We start from the raw sequence: 23,217 nt of genomic DNA on the forward strand, positions 1-23,217 counted from the left end.
TATTATTATTATTATTAATAGTAGTAGTAGTAGAAGTAGTGTTAATAGTGTTATTAACATTATTTTTAGTGTTAATATTATTAATATTAACAAATATATGATTATTATTAATGTTTAAAAAAAATAGTAAAAGTAATGATAAGCTAAACTAATATATATATATATATATATATATATATATATATATATATATATATATATATATATATATGTTCAAGTGTCATTAACATTAACATTTTGGTTATTAACATTATTTGTAATGTCATTTTTGTGAATTAGTATTATTATTATCATCATCATTGTGGTTATTATTATTATTATTATTATTATTATTATTATTATTATTATTAATTGCGTTATGAACGTTATTATGATTTTATATTTTTTTATTATTTATTTATATATATTTATTATATATTTTAATTCATTAATTTCTTTTTTTATTAATTGATTTTTTCACCTGGTCCTGATCTGGCTTATGGCTGACCCTGCTCCTTTCTGCGCAAATCCTGCGCAGCCGTGCCTGTCTCTATGGGCATATGCGGGGTTGGGCGGCGCAGCGACCAGGAAGACTGAGCGCCGCAGTAAGAGGAAAATAACGCCAGATAATTAGAATAATATGATATTAATGCAGAAAACACTGAGCGGGAGCCTTTAGGAACACCAGCTGAGCCCGGGTAAACATTTGTTACACCGTATTTCACCTTAAATAAGCGGAGAACGCGCTCAGAAACCGGTGCCAGGAGCTGTTTGTGCCCAGGCTAAAGAGTTAGCTTACCTTAGCCTGTTAGCTTTAGTGTTTATGTAGCGTTAGCAGCTGCAGCTAAGCTATATGTTTATGTAAATAGATGTATATATCTGTTCAGTTTAGCTAGCTAAGCTTGTTAGCTAGTGGGTGCAGCTCTGTCCACCTCAAACCTGCTCAAAATACGTTAAAACCCGCTGTTAAACAGTCATTTATTGTTTTTCAGGAATGGGAACATACCAGTCTTTTTCCTACATTGTAAATGAATACTGAAGTTGTCCAGACTATGAAGGAACACATAAGAAATCATGTAGTAACGTTAACTTAAAAGTGTTCAACAAACCAAAATACTCTACTCTTATCTGGGGGACTGTTAACTTGTGGTTTCTGAGGCTGAGGCTTGTCCTTTCCTGGTCCTTATAAGTGCCAGTTTCATCATAATCTTATGTCATGCCAACTCTACCTCTTCACAACTGATGCTCTTAAACTAACATTAAGGGGCAAGAAATTCAAGTAATTAACTTTTGACGAGTTCAGCACAGCTGTTAAATGAAAGACTGCCTTATAAAGCTGAATAAGAAAATCCAGCCAAGATGTGCAAAGCTGTCATCAAAGCAAGAGGTGCTACTTTGAATAATCTATATTTAATATTATAAAACATATTCTGGTTTGTTTGTTTTATGTTTTCTTTACTAAATAATTCCATATGTTTTTCTCTTTATAGTTTGGATGACAGTATTTATCTACCGTGCAGCAAATGTTAAAATAATGAAAAAATACTGAATTTTAGGTGTGTCCAAACTTTTGACTGGTACTTTAAAATTTACAGAGAGACTAGACACCCATGTATAACTTTTAGAAACAAACTGACACCTTTCTAAAATAATCGCCTGATAAAATCTGGGTTTAAAGTTTAGACCGCTGTGTCTCCTCAACTTGCTCGCATTATTAGCCTGTATAGGCCTAGGATGGTAAAGTTACCTGAGGTAACCTAGCCTTAGCTTTTATTTGTCCAGCAAAAGGGCTTCTTTCTTTGTGTAAATTTCACTTATATGAGTCTTGAGTAGCTCTGCTGAGGTAGTTTTATGATTAAAATAGATCTACTTAGATAAATTTGTGACTTGCATTGTACTGCTGATGTAAATGTATGATTAAAATAGCTCTACTGCTGGGATTTAAGGTTTAGGCTACTGTGTCTCCCCACCTCTCTCTCTCTCTCGCTCTCCCTCTCGCTATCATTGTCTCTCTCTCTCTCTCTCTCTCTCTCTCTCTCATTCTTGCTTGTGCTGTCTTCTGTACTGTGGATCTGGGACTGAATATATAGAATTCGGACTAGAGCGATAAAGTTGCCAGAAAAAGAGTTATCTGTTCATTAACCCAGCTATCTGCACTATTCACATATAAAAAAATCTACTGTAAAAAGAATCTACTTAAAAAATTATTAGAAAATTGACCAAAGTTAATTTAAAGGGTTTGCCGATGTGCACAGTATTTGGTTTTAATATAACTGACGAAGCATGTTTTTATTTATTTTTTTATTTTTATTTTTACAGTGTGTGCAGGTTGCCATTATGGAGGAGACGAATAGAGAGGCCGTTGCCACAGCGGTGCAGAGGGTGGCGGGGATGATCCAGCGATCAGATCAACTGGATAAAGTTGAGCAGTACAGACGAAGAGAGGCACGAAAGAAAGGATCTGTAGAGGCCAGACTTAAAGTAAGTTTATCAGTGCCTTTGTTATATATCAACTGCAGTGAGAGTGTTTACTGCATTACGAGCCTTTATTAAATATATTTATAATTGTCGTTGTTGTGTGTAAATGTATAACAGTGTCTTTCCCTTTGTCCTACAGGCTGCAATCCAGTCCCAGTTGGACGGAGTTCGAACAGGCCTCACTCAGCTGCACAACGCTCTGTGTGATGTGAAGGACATCCAGAACTCGTTAGCAGACGTCAGCAAGGACTGGAGGCAGAGCATCAACACCATCGAGAACCTGAAGGATGTTAAGGATGCTGTGGTCCAGCACAGTCAGCTGGCCTCTGCAGTGGAAAATCTCAAGAACATCTTCTCAGGTATGAGTTGTTGTTTGTTTGTGTTCTTCTATCTTTGTAAACTGACTGTTTTTTCCAGCTGAAAGATTTAAGCTCTACGGGGCTAGAGTGATAACGTTAGCTGAGGTAACTTAGCCTTAGCATTTATTTGTTAGTTATTAGTAAAAAACTGTTTGTCTTTCTCAGTGTAAATTTTGCTCACATGTCACTTGAGCAGCACTGCTAAGGTAAAGGCATTTTTGGGTTAGAATATCTATGCTGACTTAAGTAAATGTATGACTAAAATTGCACTGCTCTGCTAAATTTATGATTAAATAGCTCTACTTAGGTAAATTCATGACTGAAATTGCACTGCTGTGGTAAATGTATGTTTTAAAAGCTCTACATACGTAAAGTTCTGACTTAGGTAAGGTAAATTCAAAAGTTAAATTGTATTGCTCTGGTAAAATTATGATTAAAATGGCTCTGCTTGGATAAATGCATGACTGAAATTGTACCGCTGAGGTAAATTTGATTTAAATAGCTATCTGTAAGAAACTCCTGAAGACAGAGCTCTTCAAAGAGCACTTACTCTCCTAACACCTCTAACTAACTACCTTCCACTACCAGACCAGGAGAATCTCTCACTATCTTTAATAAACTCCTGAAGACAGAGCTCTTCAAAGAGCACTTACTCTCCTAACACCTCTAACACACTAACTACTTCTAACCTCATTTCCTTCTTCCCCTCCTTCACTCCTCTATCCCATTATTTCCCTTTGACCTCCTTTAGGTCCTATCTAAAGATGTTTTTACCTTTAACTTCTATTACTTTTGTACTTCACTATTGTCAGTCGCTTTGGACAAAAGCATCTGCCAAATGCAATGTAATGTAATGTAAAATAGTGCTTTTTGGGTAAATTCATGACTCAAATTGTATGACTGAGGTAAATATATGCTTTAAATAGCTCTACTTAGTTAGGCATATGATTAAATGATCACATGTAGGTAAATGTATCACTTAAATTGTACTGCTGAGGTAAATATATGATTTAAAATAGCTGTACTTATGTAAATTCATGACTAAAATTATACTGCTGATGTAATATTATGATTAAAATAGCTCTGTTTAGTTAAGTGTATGATTTAAAATAGCTATACTTTGGTAAATCCAGGACTAAAATTGTACTGCTGAGGAAAATTTGATTAAAATAGTTTTACTTGGGTAAAATTCATGACTAAATCTATGCTTTAAATATCTCTACTTAGATTAATTCATGGCTAAAATTGCACTGCTGTGGAAAATGAATGAATAAAATAGCTATACTTAGGTAAATCCAGGACTAAAATTGTACTGCTGAGGTAAATTTATTATTAAAATAGCTCTATTTCGATGCATATCTACTAGGCCTGTCGCAATAAATGGACTTGAACTTAATAATATTTGATATCGTGGTATCGTCTATTGTGTTTATTTATATGTTTGTTCACATATATAACACTGAAGAGTATTTTAGACAGCAATACCAGACCCATGCTTCAATAACTGAGACTCCATACAAAAAGTGTGGCCTGCAGTAGGTGAAGAAAAATCTTTATTTCTCAAACTATGATGAATAAAATTTTGTTTTCTTTAAAAGGGTATAATTATTATGATTTTTTTTGTGTTGATATTCAATTATCATTATATCAGTGACATATGGTTTATCGCAATAATTTCTGGGACAATATATCACCCACAAAAAAAAATCCTATCGGGACAGGCGTAATCCCTACTAAATTTCACTCTCTCTCTTCTTCAACAGTTCCAGAAATCGTGCGTGAGACCCATGATCTGATCGAGCAGGGCGAGCTCCTGCAGGCTCACCGCAGACTGATCGATCTGGAGTGTTCCCGCGACGATCTGATGTACGAGCAGTACCGCATGGACAGCAAGAACACCCACGACATGAACCTGATCCGCGCCTACTTCGGCCAGGTGCAGGGCCTCTCCGACGAGCTGGCCAAGCAGCTGTGGATGGTGCTGCAGCGGGCGCTGGTCACAGTGCGCCGCGACCCCACCATGCTCGTGTCCGTGGTGCGCATCATCGAGCGCGAGGAGAAGGTGGACCGGCGCATGCTGGACCGCAAGAAGCAGACGGGATTCATTCCCCCCGGCCGGCCCAAATGCTGGAAGAGCCGCATGAACCAGGTTCTGGAGGGCACGGTCAGCGGCCGCATCGAGAGCACCCAGTCGGAGACGCGGGACTCGGATAAGATGTGGCTGGTGCGGCTGCTGGAGCTCACGCGCAAGTACGTTCTGGACGACCTGATCGTGGTGAAGAACATGATGGTGCAGTGCTTCCCTCCACACTACAACACCTTCCAGCTCTTCTTTGACCTCTACCACCGGGCGCTGTCGGCACGGATTCAGGAGCTCGCTGCAGAGGATCTGGAGGCTAATGAGATCGTGTCACTTCTAACCTGGGTCCTCAACACTTACCAGAGGTATTTTGACATTCATATTAATGACACTCATATAAATTTATTATTAAAACACCTCTTGTTTGGTAAATTCATGAATAAAATTGTTCCTCGGCACTTACCAGAGGTATTTTAACACTCATATGAGGCGTAGTGTGATAGAAAACAGGTTTTTGCAACAATAAATCAGATTAGTAGAGTTGATTAGTCATTGATGTTAAAACATAAAAACACAAGGCATCTTATGATATGATGTTATCGCAATACATTGCCTATGATAAGGATGATGATATGATACTATGATTCTGCGATACTCAAAATATTACTGAATTTATGTAATACTTAACAGCGTCTGTGTTACTGAAGATACGCCTTAATAAGCTAATACCAGGAGTTATGGATTTATTGGTGTCATTTTCACAGAATTGCACTGCTGAGGTAAACTTATGATTAATATTGCTCTATTCAGGTAAATTTAAGACTTAAGAGTTAAATGTATGATTAAAATAGCTCTACGTAGGTAAATTCATTACTAAAATTGTTCTGCTGAGGTAAATTTATGATAAATAGCTCTACTTGGGTAAATTATCACTAAAAATGTTCTTCTCAGGTTAGTTTTAGATTAAAATGTCTCTACCCTGCTGAAGTGACTTTAGGATTTAAAATAGGTCTTCTTAGGTAAATTCATCACTAAAATTGTTGTACTGAGGTAAATTTACGATAAAAATAGCTCTACTTAGGTAAACTCATGACTAAAATTGCACTACTGGGGTGAACGTGACGTACAGCACTGCTGAGGTAAAATTATAGTTAATATAGCTCTTCTTAGGTCAATTCATAAATAGAATTGTTCTGCTAATTCAACTGTATTATTTAAAATAGCTTTTCTTTGGTAAATTCATGAGTAAATTTGTTCTGCTGAGGTAAATTTATGATTTAGAATATCTCTTCTTGGGTAAATTCAAGACTAAACTTGCACTGCTGAAGTGAATTTATGATTAAAATAGATCTTCTAGCGAACATTCAATGAAGAAAAATTAGACTGCTGTGGTCAATGTATGATTAGAATAGCTTTACTGATGTAAATGTCACATAATAATGTATCGCAAATGAAAATTGGAGGATATAGCGATATTTTGTATTGCTCAATATATTGAATTGATATATTGTCCCACCCCTATTTTAGCACACATAAATATAAAGTATAAAGTATACAGTAATATAAAGTATACAGTATAAACATCTAAGAGAATGTGCTGTTAAAATAACTGCTATACGTGTGTAAATTATTATTTCTTTATAGATTAGCACGAGAATAAAGAGACACTTATTTATTCATATAAAACACATCTTAATAATACAAAATCAAGTTAACCTTCTTGAGAACTGAGCTTACATTGAACAAATACATTGAAAGGTCAGATATAAAAACATAAATCTGACATCTGTTCAAGTGACTTCACTCCATTTTTTCTTTCCATGGAACTTTTGAACTGTGTTGTGAATCCCCTCCCTATCTTTGGCCACTAAGCTGAAACCCAGGCTCAGAATACCTTCAGTGTGATCATGATCTATTAACTGCTTCCTCTGCGTCAGCGTTTTACACACGGAAACATCGATTCGGTGCACCAAAGTGACTGAGTGCGCTGAACAGCAATTAAGTCAATATTTAAACAGCGAGCCGCCTCCCAGTCACGAGAAGAGCACTATTATAGAGCAGGTTGTGAAGCACGGCAGAAGCTGGAGTGATTAGTCCTGTGAAAGAGCTTTGACATCATGTGATATGACAGCTCTAGCGCCAGCAAGGTGATTCATGTTATAAAGCAGCACTGTGTTCAATAAGCCTCAGGATATGGACGATAAAATGTTCATAAAAAAAATTGTTTTGCTGAGGTAAATTTATTATTAAAACATCTCTTCTTTGGTAAATTCATGAATATAATTGTTTCTCCAACACTAACCATAGGTATTTTGACACTCATATGAGGCATAGTCTGATAGGAAAGACACATATGGCAAACTGCTCTGCTGAGGTAAAAGTATAATTAATATAGCTCTTATAATGTTATAATGTTGTGCAATAATAAAGCAGCACTGTGTGCGATAAGCATCAGGATATGGACGATAAAATTTTCATATCACTATTAGGGCTGGGTATATAAAAAAAAAAAAGATAACTTTTTTTTTTTTTTTTTAAATACTTAATTGTAATTAAAATAAAAATGCTAAAAGTAATAATTATTCCTAACCCTAGCCACACAGGATTAGTTTCTCAGGTAGTTCTGGGTAATTTTATCTTTTATGGGGGGGTCCTCTGTGGAGTAATTCCTGTCCAAATTGACCATGTATGTGTTTTTTTCAAATGTCCTCTGAAAAAATTCCAGGCTGAATTATCTACTGTTTTTCACTGACCTCCTCCAGTGGTCCTCCGGTAATTTTAGTCCTGTCCAGATCCACATCTCTGAGTTCTGTCTCCACACGTTTAATAAAATACCTATTTGTTCACTGCCACGCTCCGTAATTACACTTTGGTCGCGTGTTTCCACGGAGATCCTTTGTAAACACAACAGCGAGTGGACATGGAGGAGCTACTGAACACGATGTCATGTGAAAATGTCACGAGAAAGCTAAAAAAATCACTGGTCCTCCTGTTTTTCATTTGTAGTCCAGATGCAAGAGTTTTATCACTGAGTAGAAGTGTGAAATATTTTCACAGATGTTCCCCTGAGAAACGAATCCCGTCCAGACAGGGCTTTATATAACATATTTAATTAACAGCTGACATGAGTTCTCATTTTTATACTGTCACCATGAGAGGCTAGCATCCTTTTGGATCTTGTTGGAACAAAACCCATATGGCACCATATTCCAGGGTATAATATTGTACACATTTTTTGAATATTGTGTACAATATTATACCCTGGAATATGGTGACATATTACCCACTCCTAATTATCACATCAGAGTACTACTTTTTTTTTTTGGTACTGTTTTTAGCAAAAAAAAAAAAAAAATCACACTGTTTCATTTCTTATTATATATCTACTAGAGACAGATCATATCTGTCCAGTATCATTTATTTTACTTTAATCCTGGATATATGGAGATATTTGGAGTGTGTTAATAATATCATGATATTCTGGATCTTTAACTTCTGTTACAAATCTGATCAAATTCTTGTATATCTCAATTAGGGGTGTACATTACGTTTAATATTTTGACAGTATGTACAGTATATGTATTTATTTATTTATTTATTTTCTAATTTTGTGTTTTGTCATATTGCAAAAATACCATGAAATACTGTCTTTTTATTTTAGGGTCATATCGTCCACCCCTAGCTTAAACTATAAATCTTTTTCCCTAAGCATATTGCTGGATGCCGTTTAGTTTTTAAGAGTTATTTTTAATAAAGAAAAGCATAAAATGCTCGCACCCCATTAGTAATCTATTTACAGAAAGGTCAGATATATCAATCACATTAAAAAACAAAGATAAACATTGGGTTTAGTGAGAAAATCTGGGCTTGGATTTGGTCCAAAGTGTGCATCTAACTGTAATGATTATATGAATGAATTATTGAACAGTAAGCAGTATTGTCTTTTTAAGCAGATGGCTTGTGTTTATGTTCTATGCAATATAAATGTATAATATTAATACAATATTTATTGTAATTGGTCCCTCATTTATATTTGCTGATATCTATTTGAGTGTCCAGGATTAAAATGATTGTATGTTGCCTGTACACCTATGGCCGACTTTTAAGTGTGTGTGTGTGTTTGTGTGTGTGTTTTAGCGAGGAAATGATGGGCCACCCAGACCTATACCCTGAGTGTGACAAGAACCAGTTAGAGCCATTGCTGCCTCAGGAAATGGTGGACATTCTGCTTGGCAAATACATGCAGACTTTCACTGTAAGTACTGTATTTCTCATTTCTAAACCTGACGGTCCCTTAGACATACTCTAAAATGCCATGAAAAATTATTGACATACTTTTAGGGGTGTGTCATATCGTATCGTACGTGATAATATCGCCATAAATTGTGAATATTATGATATTATGCCCTGAAATATCATGCCATATCACTTACCCCTAATTATAACAACAGGGTTCTACTTTTGTGCCGTTTTTTGGCAAACGAAATTTTTACATTGTTCTCTTTTTTTCTATTATATATCTACTAGAGACAGATTATATCTGTCCAGTATCATTTAATTTTCTTTAATCCTGGATATATGGAGATATTTGGAGTGCATTATTATTAGAATCATGACATTCTGGATCACTGACTTCTGTTACAAATCTGATAAAATTAGAATTTTTTTCTAATATCTCAGTTAGACATATATTGCATCCAATAATAAAATTCTTAATAATTTTTCGAATTCAGTGTTTTGTCATATCGCCCAAAAGTATCGTTATCGTGAAAATACCATGAAATATCGTGATATTATTTTAGAGCCATATCGCCCACCCCTACATACTTTAATATCAGACAAAGAAAGGCTGGCCGGCCCAACAAAATTACTCCAAAAGGGCATGGACAGCTCATGTAGGAGGTCTTAAACTCACATGCCTCAGTTAAGCTTGGTATTAATGATTTAATATTAATAATAAGAAGAAAAAGACTGAGCAAAAATTGGCTCCATTGGAGAGTTCCAAAGCAAAGTCTCCATTATTTGGAGAAAATATTCTGTTAGCTGAAGAAACAAAAGTGGAACTTTTTGGAAGGTGTGTCTCCTGTTACATCTGGTGTAAATCTAACACACAGTTTCAGAAAAAGAGCATCATACTGAAAGTTAAACATGGTGGTGGTAGTGTAATGGTCTGGGGCTTTAGGACCTGGATAACTTGCTGTAATTAGTGGAACCAGGAATTCTGCTCTCTACCAGAATATATAGAAGTCAAATTGAGATGCTGTGGCATGATTTTAAACAGGGCATGTTGGAGTAACTTTTTCTACTGTTCAGGAAAGACTTTTTTACTAGATTCTGAAGGATTTCTCTAAGGATTTGTTTGCATTCAGAAACAAATTGACAAAATATTCTCTTTCTCTCTCAATAGTCCAACATCACAGGCTGGCTGCGGAAAGCTCTGGAAACAGATAAAAAGGACTGGCAGAAGGACACAGAGCCAGAGGCAGATCAAGATGGATACTACCAGACCACTCTACCTGCTATTGTCTTCCAGGTATGTAGAATCCTATAGTGAGTGTGTGTGTATAAATATATACATATACAGCTCTGGGGAAAAAAATATGATTTTTTTTTTTTTTTTTTTTTTTTTTTTTTTTTTTTTTTTACCAAATTGAAAATCTCTGGAATATAATCAAGAGGAAGATGGATAATCACAAGCCATCAAACCAAACTAAATTGCTTAAAGTTTTCCACCAGGAGTAAAGGCATAAAGTTATCCAAAAGCAGTGTGTAAGACTGGTGGAGGAGAACATGCCAAGATGCATGAAAACTGTGATTAAAAAACAGGGTTATTCCAGCAAATATTGATTTCTAAACTCTTAAAGCTTTATGAATATGAACAGTATGCTTAGGGGGAAAAAAAAAACCATTTATTGCGATAATTTCCGCCTTAGCACCTCCCTCACAGGTTCAACTGTACTATAGGCGAGGATGATGATTCTGTGTATGCGCAATATGCAAATCAGTCAATCAGCAATACCGCCCACTCCTTTCCTTTGATGTCCAATCATCTGTGCCTCACCGCTATCAGAGGCATACTGCTCAGTCAGCTCCAATCAGCTCTCCCTCCTGCCCCACCTCTAAACCATACATCACCCAATGCCCCTCCTTTTTTCAAATTTGAGCTGAGTAGATGGTCATGGACTTCTCAGGTTGCCAGTGATGAATTAGTCCTTAAGTTAAACCTGCTTTAGCGTCAAAGCTAAAAAATTGAGTATCATGTCAAGCAACACTGGCAGAAATCCATGTTAAATGCAGTAGACCCCCCACACACACATCCCACTGATTAGTGTAGCATACTTTACCTTCCACAAAACATAATACAATAATACTGTACTTTAATGCAATAATAATGCAGACACTATCATTAGAAATATGGAGATTTTCAGTTTGAGATGGTCAGTTTGTGGTCAGGCAGTTTCCTCAGATTGTGGTCAGAATCCAAGTCTTCACTTATCTGTTTATCTCCTGCTGTTCCTCTTCAACCAGTAACTCATCCTCTCCTTTTCAGATGTTTGAGCAGAACCTGCAAGTGGCAGCTCAGATCAACGAGAGCTTTAAAGAGCAGGTGCTGAGACTCTGTCTCAAACAGATGACCTCATTCCTGGTGAGGTAAGAAAAATGAGATTATATTACAGCATTTCTGCAAACACATTTCTCTTCTGTTTCTTTCTTTTGCTTTCATTTGGTGCTTAAAACCCAGTTAAATCAAACTGTAAATCTCATTTACTATGCCAGATTTCTTTCTAGAGAGAGAATCAGTTTCTCTGATTTTACTATTTATAGGTAAATGTTTAAATAAAATGAACATTGTGGTTTTATTCTATAAACTACGGACAACATTTATCCCAAATCCCCCCCCCCCCCCCCCCAAAAAAAAAACATATTGTCGTTTAAAGCATTTATTTGCAAAAAAAAAAGAAGCAGAGCTTTCATACCTAAAATGATGCAAAGAAAACAAGTTCATATTCATAAAGTTTTAAGAGTTCAGAAATCAATATTTGGTGGAATAACCCTGGTTTTTAATCACAGTTTTTTTCATGCATCTTGGCATCATGTTCTCCTCCACCAGTCTTACACACTGCTTTTGGATAACTTTATGCTGCTTTACTTCTGGTGTAAAAATTAAAGCAGTTCAGTTTGGTTTGATGGCTTGTGATCATCCATCTTCCTCTTGATTATATTCCAGAGGTTTTTAATTTGATAAAATCAAAGAACTCATTATTTTTGAGTGGTCTCTTTATTGTTTTCCAGAGCTGTAGATGTGAGATACAATTTATGTGTAAATTGTAGAGAACAGAGTATACATTCACATAGTGCTAAAAAAAAAAAAAGAAAAATCAGATCCTTGTTACATTAGGGCAAAAAAATATATATTTTTTTTCACTTCAGCTTATGCAGTGTGAATGTAGCCAGAATTAAACAATGCATAATACACACAAACTTATCTATCATTATACTAAGATATAGTAGAAAGATACTGTGTGGGCTGAAGAGATGGGGCTGATCAGATCCAATATCGGTAATCGGGGCAATCGATATTGACGTATTTAACGTATTTGATATTGGGGCGAGACACAAGAGACATTACTGATAACATTACTGAATTTACCATGAAACCCACAACAGCTCCAGACTCAATCTCAAATATTTTGTTACTACATTGAGTAAACAGTTGAATTCCACAATGCAGCACATTTCTTTAAATGTCAGTAAATCAGAGAAAAATGAAGTTGGCTGTTGTGTATTGGAATCTGTACATTAAATCTGTACATTAGTTATTGTGTTGTTTAATTTATTATTAATACTCTTGTCTTTTTGCATATCTCAGGTACAGGGATGAGGCCATTGCCTACAAGGAGGAGCATCTGAAAGATCGGCAACTCCCACAGTGCTACGTTCAGTACATGATCGCCATCATCAATAACTGCCAAACGTTTAAGTGAGTATCTGAAAATATCATTGCACATATTTAACCACCATGTGATCAGTTGTCTTTGGGATAAATAAAGGAGCTTAGTTAAGCCAGGTGTGCACTGTGTGATTTTAGCCCAGTTTTAAGCCTGATCTGGTCAGATGCAGCTGAATTTCATTATTGGATCAAACACATCCTCATCAACTGTCCAGCCCATAAAGATATAAGAAAACTTTACTATCACGAAAATAACATGAAGGATCTTTTTGGAAAAAAACCACCAGGGAAGATTTTAAAATTTTTATCGGATCTTAATCTTAAATATCAAATTTGACACACATGTAGTGATTTATGTAACCTTTGAATAAACTCTACTATACCTACACATATAAAACCAAGTGTATGCCACAAATAGCCTAATAGCCTTTGTGCTGGAGTGGCAATAAAACCCCAACAACCAACCAACCAACCATTATTGGACCAAATTTTACCTTCATGGTGCATCGTTTGTACTGCAGCGATGTCCTTTTTTTGCACTATAAGGTGCATTATCAATAAAAGTCAATTTTCTGGTTTATTTTAATACATAAGGCGCACAGGGTCATAAGGCGCATTTTGTGTGACACTAGTACATAAATGTAGAAACAGGGTTGTTGCCATGTGTTGGTGGTGAAACCCAGTCAAACGAGCACTGGATCTTAATCTACACATATTTCTCTCCTGAAAATTGTTTATTTTGGTGAGTAAAGTGCTTCCATTTATTTACAGTAAGCTTAGATTTACAGATTTCCACTAAGGCTGTAGCATTAGCATTACAGGGTAACTGCTAGCAATTAGCGGCTAATGCTACCTGACAGAGCTACACTGGGGTGCCAGGGTGATATTAGCTAGCGGTTCAATCCATATAGCTTTTTTTATCAAGGTAAATGCGCAGACTACAGTCCAATATACTCGCCTCTGAACGGCAAAAGAGCTAACACTGTGGTTAGAGTCTGCAGTGTAGAACATAGAGATCAAGTTGGTATCAGCTGATACTTACCTTTCAAAGACTCTGATCGGCTCAGGGGGCAAAAAACCTGATCAGGCATCCCTACTTTGATGCTAAAGTGCTAAATTTTCCTCCTGAACTAAGTAAACTAACTGATATTCTTCTGCCTTCTCAGGGAGTCTATAAACAGCCTGAAACGGAAATACTCAAAGTCTACAGAGCCCACCCAGAACGACGCTCAGATCGAAAAGACCCTGAATGAGGTGGCCAAAGAGGGTTGCCAGTTCCTCTTAGATGAAGTCTTCCTGGATTTAGATGTAGGTGGATTGATCAAACAGTTCTGCTCACTGTGGGTTGCCAGTTTTTACCTAAACTGTACTGAAAGATGGTGTTGCTTGTGTTGAACAGAATCATCTGAATGACCTGCTGACACGGAAGTGGCTGACGGGGTCTCATGCGGTGGACACTATCTGTGTGACGGTGGAGGATTACTTCAATGACTTTGCTAAGATCAAGAAGCCTAATAATCAGGTATGTATAAAATTTACCCTCATATTAACCAGAAAAATAACACCCACAGCATGCAAGATACAGCATGCAGTTATGCCTCAGGGGGGCTTTTATACCTGCCTTGTTCACAGCTGGATTTAGGGTGTTGGTGTGTCTTTGCAAAAAAATACGCCTTGTGCGGCCCAAAGGTGGCTAAATTGATCAGGGGTGTGTTTTGGGCGTAAGATAAAATAAACCAATCAGTGTACCAGTTTTCATTTCCTTTAAGAGCCAGGTGAGGTCTGACTTTTGCGCATCAATATCTTAACAGCGCAGCGCTTTTACACGTCTCAGCAGAGCAAACTGAAATGTGTGTTCACATTGTGAAGGTGAGCAAGCCACTAATTTCAGGGAACAGCTATGTTATTTTATTCTTTATTTTATTTTATTCTTTATTCTGTTTATTGTTGAGTTAAAGGTTGGGTTTGCACTGCAGTGTGTGTGTTTTTAACACCAGCACAGCTGGTGTGTGTGTGTTTAACCAGCACAGCTCGCAACGCACACAGCGTTCCTGTATGGCTAAGATAAGATTGGGCGGCTGACTGTTGTCAGGGTTTTAATCAGTCAGTGGTGCACCTATGATTCCCACTGCCGAGATAGAAACACGCCAGATATTTACCTGAACACATTTTACGCGGACACAAGACTATTGGTTGGGTGTAAGATAACAACGAGCGCCTTGCTCAGAGTGTACGATAGGGCGCTACCCCATACATAAAATAATGATACTAGGATATTATTGGGTAGTGTACCTTCAATCAATTCACAGTAGTTTTTAATTGTAATTATGAAAAGTAAGAAATATATATTTAGGCTATTTATTTAGTGGTTTTAGGCCTTAAAAAACAAGTAATATATAAATCGTATGTTAACACTGTAATGTAAACCCATGATATTTGATTGCGTGTGCAGGAGATGACGACTGAAGCTCATCGGCGTGTCGTGGTGGAGTACCTGAAGGCCGTCATGCAGAAACGCATCACATTTAAAAACGCAGAGGAGAGGAAGGAGGGAGCGGAGAGGATGATCAAAGAGGCCGAGCAGTTCAACTACCTCTTTAAGAAGCTCTCTGCTGTGAGTCACTCTGATCTATCTATATATTTATATCTGCCTTATTTTTTTTTCCTTAAAATAGTCAGTCATGTGAACTTGAGCACAATAAAAATAAATAGCTAGCTGCTCACTTAACTTAAATTGATTGTCATTTTGAATAATCATATATTTTGCACTCTTACGGTTTTTAACAATTACTTATGCTTTATTTTATCACTTGTTGAATGTTTGTTAGGATGTAATACATAGGCTACTTTACTATAAGTGGTTATACCCTTTCTATACAGGCAGTACGGCAAAATTATCAAAAAAGTATTGTGATACCTGGTGCACCAGCAAAACATCGAAACACATTAAAAATAAATAAATAAATAAAATAACTTTCACACAGCTGATGATACCGATGGTATATTTGACAAATCCAGCACAATTATGACTGTAACGATAGCTAGCATTACTATTATTATGTTACTTGTCACTAATAATCAATTAAATTCAATTTACAAAGCAGCTTTGCAGAGAACGCGTTGCATGTTCCCACCTCGAGGTTATGAATGCATGCACCAGCTTCTCAGCATCTTCCAGAGAGAGTATACTGCGGATTTTAGCTATATTTCTTATGTGGAAGAATGCAGTTTTGACTATGCTACATATGTGAGCATCAAACGAAAAAGAATTGGGTCAAAGATGACCACAAGGTTCCTCACAGTTTTACCAGGTATAATTAAGTGACCGTCTAAATCTACAGTATTAACATTTATGTTTTTATCAATATTAGGACCTAATAGAAGGACCTCAGTCTTATCAGAATTAAGTAAGAGAAAGTTGTGTGTCATCCAATTTTTAATCTCTTTAATACAGTCTGTTATTTGATTTATACAGAGCTCCTTGTTGGGTTTAGCAGATATGTAAAGTTGCGTGTCATCAGCATAGCAGTGAAAGTTAATACCACGACTTCAGATTTACCCAGCGATAAAGAGTAAAGAGTAGTGGTGTCCTTGAGGGACACCATATTTAACTCTAGACTGATAAAGAGCATTCGTTATCTAAATAAAAAAACACTGGAATCGATCTCTCAGATATGATCTGAACCAGGTGAGGGCAGATCCTTTAATATCACGGTTGGCTATACCCAACTGGACATAAGGACATCTCTTTTCCCCTGCTCTGCCTTCCCTCCAGACAGAAGAACACCAGCAACCAGAGATATACAAGCCTTAATGTTTTATTTTTTGTTCCGAATTTTTCTTCAGGAATAAGTTAATTGCCCAACCTAAACAAAAAGTAGTTGACTAGTGCCCAGTACAGGAACTAAACTAAAGTAAAATAAACCAAACACAATAAAAAAGTATAATAAACTGCCTAAATTCCACCAAATATCTTTGTCTGTAACAGTAAAGTTATACGTGTAATTGTTTGTTATCAGGGAGAAGACACAGACTGGCTGTGTGGCTCCATCACTGCGATCGCGGAGGTGTTCAAGCTGACTGATCCCAGTCTTCTCTATCTGGAAGTCTCCACCCTGGTCTCCAAATACCCAGACATCAGGTCAGACTGAGTTTAATGATATATTATTGGCAGGCTGGTTTACTTGACCCTCTGGTACATGAATGGGCTGTTTGTTTTTTTTTATGTCAAGACAGTGAAGTTATCAATTACCATTAATGACCATTACGTACTAGTGCATCTCAAAAAAATGTAAATACCATTAATAAAAGTTACTTTATTTCAGTAATTCAGTTCAAAATGTGAAACTCATATTATATAGATGTATTAAACACAGAGTGATCTATTTTAAGGCTTTATTTCTTTTATTGTAGATGATTATGGCCAATTAAAACCCAAAAATCAGTGTCTCAGAAAATTATAATATTATATAAGACCAATTGGTGCTTTTGGGCAGTGTGCCAAGTCCTGCTGGAAAATGAAATCCGCCTCTTCATAAAAGTTGTCAGCAGAGGGAAGCATTGGAAGTGCTTTGGACTTGATATATCACAGTGGATCAACACCAGCAGATGACAGACCTGCCTCTCCGAACCATCACTGATTGGTGGAAACTTCACACTAGACCTCGAGCAGTTTGGACTGTGTGTCTCTCCACTCTTCCTCCAGACTCTGGTTCCTTGATTTACAAATGAAATGTAAAGTTTACTGATGATCAGTGATGGTTTGAAGAGACATGTCATCTGCTGGTGTTGGTCCACTGTGTTTTATTATCAAGTCTAAAGTCAGTGCAGTTTTGTTTTCCCACAAAATCTTACAGCACTTCATGCTTCCCTCTGCTACTGACAAATTTTATTTCATGAGCTGTAAGCCATAATCATCAATAAAATAAATAAACTGTTAAAATAGATCACTGTGTGTAATACATCTATATAATATATGGATTTTACATTTTAAACTGAATTACTGAAATAAAGTTACTTTTCAATGATATTCTAATTTTTTGAGATGCACTAGTACATACATCAATTTGTGGCCACCGTTTTTTTTCTTTTCTAAAATCAACACTATGGCTATTTCCATACTAGTTAAAAATGCACAGTACCAGTCAAAAGTTTGGAGACTAAGACTGAATTTATTATTAAAGACTGTATTAAAGCTCTACAGGAACACATGCAGAATTATTCAGTAAACAAAAAGTGTTAAACAAACCAGAATATGTTTTATGCTTTTGATTCTTCTTTGAGATTAAAATACCAAGAGTGTGCAGATCCTTCCTCAGTATCTTCATGAGGGAGAGTCACCTGGAATAGTTTTCTCAGCGTCTTGAAGGAAGGAGTTTCTGGAGGTGCTGAACAATAGCTGCTGCTTTTCCTTCACGCTGTGAAGCTCCAGCTCATCCCAATTAAATCACCTCAAATCAACATCAGTTCATCAGGTTTAGATCAGGGGATTGTTTTACTGTTTACTACATAATTCCATATGTGTCTCTTATTTGTTTGATGTCTTTAATAGGGCTGCAACGATTAGTCGATAATAGTCATTGTCGATTATTTAAATTTGTTGACTACAAATTTCATAGTCGACTAATACCTTTTAACAAACACTGAAATACCATCTTGTCAATCATGTAACACCCCACTAACTATGAAACACATCCTCATCGACTGTCCAGCCCATAACGATATAAGAACATTTTACTATCAAGAAAATAACATGAAGGACCTTTTTGAAAAAAAAACACCAGGGAAGATTTTAAAGTTTTTATCGGATCTTAATCTTAAATATCAAATTTGACACACATGTAGTGATTTATGTAATCTTTGAATCATCTGTACTATATCTACACGTAGAAACCCAAGTGTATGCCACAAATAGCCTAATTTTGTGCTGGAGTGGCAATAAAACCCCAACAACCAACCAACCATAGTCGACTAATCGTTAATTTGTAACAGTACTGCATTAAACAAAGTGCTGGGGACAGAAGCGCAATGGGAGATGGGTAAAAAGCTCACTCACACAGTTTACGCTTAACTCAGTCTGTCTCCAAAAGTGCCCAAACACAAAAGATTACATATCTAATCACTAGAAATGTACACATTTAAAAGACATAGACATTTAAATGGATTTTAAAGCTCATGTTTAGCCGTTTCTATTGTTTTTAATGATGGAGGACACGGCAGAAATAGTCGTTGACTAATCGGAAAAATAATCATCAGAAAAGTCGACTCCCAAAATAGTCATTAGTTGCAGCCCTAGTCTTTATTATATATATATATTTATTATATAACTACAAAAATAAATTATATAAAGAAGAATATTAAATAAGAAGGTGTGTCCAAACCTTTGACTGGTACTAAACTAAATCTTTCTCTGCCCACAAAACAGGGAGGAGCACATCCTGGCCTTGCTGGCCGTTCGAGGCGACGCTACTCGTGATATGAGGCAGATGATCGTGGAAACTCTGAGCCAGAGTAAACCTTCTTTCTCCACAAACTCCACACCGGTCTTCAGAGACATCACCGTCCCTACTATCGCCACCATGACCGCCATGGCTGTACCTAAACTGCTGAAATAACCCAATACTCCCGGACCTCTGAGGAGCGACCAGGCCAACAAACCTAAAGAGAGAGAGAGAGAAAAAAAAACTCAACATCTTCAGGATGCAGCCTGTAAGAATTCAGTGTCTCAGTGAGCTGCTCCTGAGGAACAGCTGCTCAGGAGGACTACAGGACAGGTTATTGCTTGATGTACAGAAAACTCCCATCAACCTTATTTTCCTCCAAACACGGTATCCATGGTAGGGTTGAACAAAATAATATTGATATAGCGATATATCGTATTGCTTTAGTTTGCAATATGTGGCAACAAATAGTCATTTTTTATTGACCTATAGGCATGGTGAACTCTCTAAAACTCAAACTTTCTTTCTGAAGCTACTACTTATATAATATATAACTACTATAATCAGGTGAATAGGGTAAACCTGGGCTCATTTAGTAGTATTTTATCGTCTTCAGCAACAATAACAGCACCGTAGAGAATTGTCTTGTGATATACCGAGTATCGTAGGATCAAATTGTCGCAATATAATCTTTATTTTGATCAAAGTATCTGATTTACTGAATATATTTGATGCCACATATTGATATGATAGTGAAATACTGCAATATATCGCAATATTAATATATATTGTCCGGCCCCTATTCTCACCTCTGGTGCTGGGTGATCCTGATCTTAAAGGAGAACTCTGGTGTAAAATGGACTTTTGTTGTAGTAAAACATGATAAAAGTTCTTACCTTTGATGAATAGCACGCCTCCGTTCTCCCACAGCGTTCCGAGATCCAGAAATGTTAGTTTGTCCAAACACCCTTCAGACTGGGTGATACAGGGCATAATTTATCCTGAAAAATAACTTTTTCCACCGTTATCCAGCTCAAAGTAGCTCCACACCTCCTTGCTAGAATCCGGAGAGCCCTGACATTTAAAACGAGGCATTAATAACTTAAAAAGTTAGTGTGCTATTCATCAAAGGGAAGAACTTTATCATGTTTTACTACAACAAAAGTCCATTTTACACCAGTACATTGAGGTTATTACAGAAGCATATGACCACAATACTATTATTTGTATTATAGTGTGATGCGTCCCCAACAGCTAAACCCCGCCCACATTAATCGCACCACTGCCCCTGACGGATCATACTTAATACCGGAATGTGAGACCATTCTGTCCACCGTCCGGAGGAGTTAGCTGAGCACACTTGCTGCATTAACAAGCTAATGGATATTGGATATGGTGCCTCAAAACTAGGTGCCTCATCTGGATTTGAACCGAGGACTCTGTGCAGAGAAAACTCTTAGAAGACTCTTATCGTAAATGGCTCCGCCTCCAGCTGAAATTATGTTCTGATAAAAGCTATGAAAGAAAAGAAAAGAAAAAGATGCGTTTAAAACACTAGATGTGAACGGCTTTGTGTTTTGCCAATAATTTGAGATCAGAGCACCCAGCTTCTCTTCATGTTTTGGACATTATGACCCCACTTCACATTCTTCTTCTTTTTCGGGGGTACTCTGTAATGCTTGTAAAAGCACTGTGTTTTAGGTGTTTGAACAAATGATTTATTCGTTCACAGTTCACGCTCACCAAACGAGAGGAGAACACTAATGCGGTAATTCACAGAAGAAAAAAACATATGATAAGTTTAAGGAAAAGAATCAATTTCAAATTAATAAAATGATGATCTAATATAAGATGGTTCTCTGTTTCTACTCTTTTAAAGTTTCACTCTCCTACAGACACACAAACACTAACAGTTAAAGGTTTTGCATTTGTTATTCAGTAACAAAAGGTGTGAAATGTATTGGCATTCATTACTCTGTAGGTTTTAGTATATTGTAGATACTAGGGTTTAAAATACTTCTGTAGAAGTTGAAGAAGAATCAACTCAAGCTTTTTACTCTTTAAGTAAAATTGTAAAAGTGATATCATTAAGGACAAAGGCTTAGCCCGAGCTACAGGGTTCTATATTTTTTTTTTTATGTTGATAATATAATTTGGGATGTTCCCTGTTTCAGCTGCATATATGCCCAAAGTAAATGAATGTATTTTAGTAAAATGTTCTCCAATTAAGTAAAGATAACCAACATTTCTACTTAATGACATACAAATACTTTTTTACATTACTTAACACACCTCTGAACATGCAGAGGCTGAGTGTGTCCTTCTGCTGCTGTAAGTAAGTGGGACTGAGAGAGAATGAAAGGGTGGCAGAGAGACAAAAACAGATTGAAAATGAGGGCGAGAGAGAACGAGAGAGAGAGAATAAGAGACAGATATAAAGAAAGTGACCAAAAGAAAGATTGAGAGACAGGATGAGAGAAGTTGGAATGAGAAAAAGAGACCAAATCAGAGAAAGACTGAGAGAATGACAGAATGAGAGACACAGATAGAGAGAGAAGGAGAAGAGAAAAGACAGCTCAAGAGAGAGAGAAAGACTGATAGAGAATGAGAGATGGAGAGCGAGACAGTTGAGAGAAAAACAATGAGAACAAGACAGATCAGAAAGAGAGAGAGAATGAGAAACAGACAAATGGAGAATGAGAGAAAGAAAGAGATAGAGGATCAGAGAGAAAGAGAATGAGAGAGAGGGAATGAGAGAGACGGAGGAAGAGAGAATGAGAGAGAGAGATGAGAGAGAAAGAGAAACAGACAAATGGAGAATGAGACTGAAAGAAAGAGATGGAGGATCAGAGAGAGAGTGACTGATAGAGAAATGGAGAATGGGAAAGACAGAGAATGAGAAAGAGAGAGAATGAGAGAGATGGAGAAAGAGAATGAGAGACTGGTGAGAGAGAGAAAGAATGAGAAACAGACAGATGGAGAATGAGACAGAAAGAAAGACAGATGAAGGATCAGAGAGAAACTGATAAAGAGACAGATGGAGAATGAAAGAAAGAATGATAGACAGATAGAGAATGAGAAAAACAGAGAGAGTGAGAAAGAGAAAGAATGAGAGACAGATGAAAAAATGGAGAGAAATGGAAAATGAGTGAGAGAATGAGAAAGATAAGAGAAAGAGATTGAACGTAAGAGTGACAGACAGAGAGAGAGGGAGAGAGAATTTCTGCTGCTCTAGGTCTCTCGTTCATGTGCAGTTAGGTGTGAATGTATACAGTGCGTATAGAGAGGAGGGGGGATGGGTTATAATACATGTGTAGGATGAGATTAGAGAGGTGTGTGTGTGTGTATCATCTCTCTCTCATAGTTTGGTATTTCATGTGTGTGTCAGCGAGGTTATGCTGCGTGCTGAGAGTGGGAAGCAGGCCATGCAGAGCAGCAGCTGATTCCTGCACGCAAACCACACACACACACACACACACACACACACACACCAACAACTCTAACCTCGGGATTACACACACGCTATAGGGCGGAGCCTTTACTTCTGATTGGCACAGCCTGCTTTGTAAAAGCCTCCACCCTCCCATCTCTCTCTCTTTCTCTCTCATTTAGTGTATCTCGCATGCCCCTGCAGTTGGACACATAGACCCCACAGCTACTATGCATCATTATTTGTAGATTTACAGAATAAATATTCTCTAAAATGAGGTGAATAATCTGTACAATAAGGCATTACCCCCCATAAAACCATATATATACACACATATAACCATATATATATAAAGCTCTGTAAAAAATGTAAGAGACTCCTTTGGTTTCTGAATCAGTTTCTCTGATTTTTCTATGTATAGGTTTATGTTTGAGTAAAATGAACATTGTTGTTTTATTCTATAAACTACAGACAACATTTCTCCCAAATTCCCAATAAAT

At 36.8% G+C, this 23,217-nt stretch overlaps 1 protein-coding gene across 2 annotated transcripts; it reads left to right on the forward strand.

Annotated features, from left to right (window-relative positions):
* The first annotated feature begins 525 nt into the window (after positions 1-525).
* exoc3 (exocyst complex component 3) lies at positions 526-20,826 on the forward strand. 2 transcript variants are annotated; one of them, XM_022678706.2, is made up of 13 exons: positions 526-677; positions 2,299-2,460; positions 2,597-2,816; positions 4,580-5,261; positions 9,034-9,151; positions 10,304-10,429; positions 11,447-11,547; positions 12,767-12,877; positions 14,014-14,155; positions 14,247-14,369; positions 15,300-15,461; positions 16,867-16,988; positions 19,272-20,826. In XM_022678706.2, exons 2-13 carry the CDS (start codon positions 2,317-2,319, stop codon positions 19,459-19,461), a joined length of 2,241 nt encoding a protein of 746 aa, XP_022534427.2. In that variant the 5' UTR covers positions 526-677; positions 2,299-2,316; the 3' UTR covers positions 19,462-20,826. The 2 variants fall into 2 exon arrangements, with proteins under 2 accessions (XP_022534427.2, XP_022534426.2); XM_022678705.2 differs by having other exon boundaries at positions 545-584.
* Positions 20,827-23,217: the final 2,391 nt, after the last annotated feature.

This window comes from Astyanax mexicanus, chromosome 4, assembly GCF_023375975.1.
Source record: "Astyanax mexicanus isolate ESR-SI-001 chromosome 4, AstMex3_surface, whole genome shotgun sequence".
NCBI lineage: Eukaryota > Metazoa > Chordata > Actinopteri > Characiformes > Acestrorhamphidae > Astyanax > Astyanax mexicanus.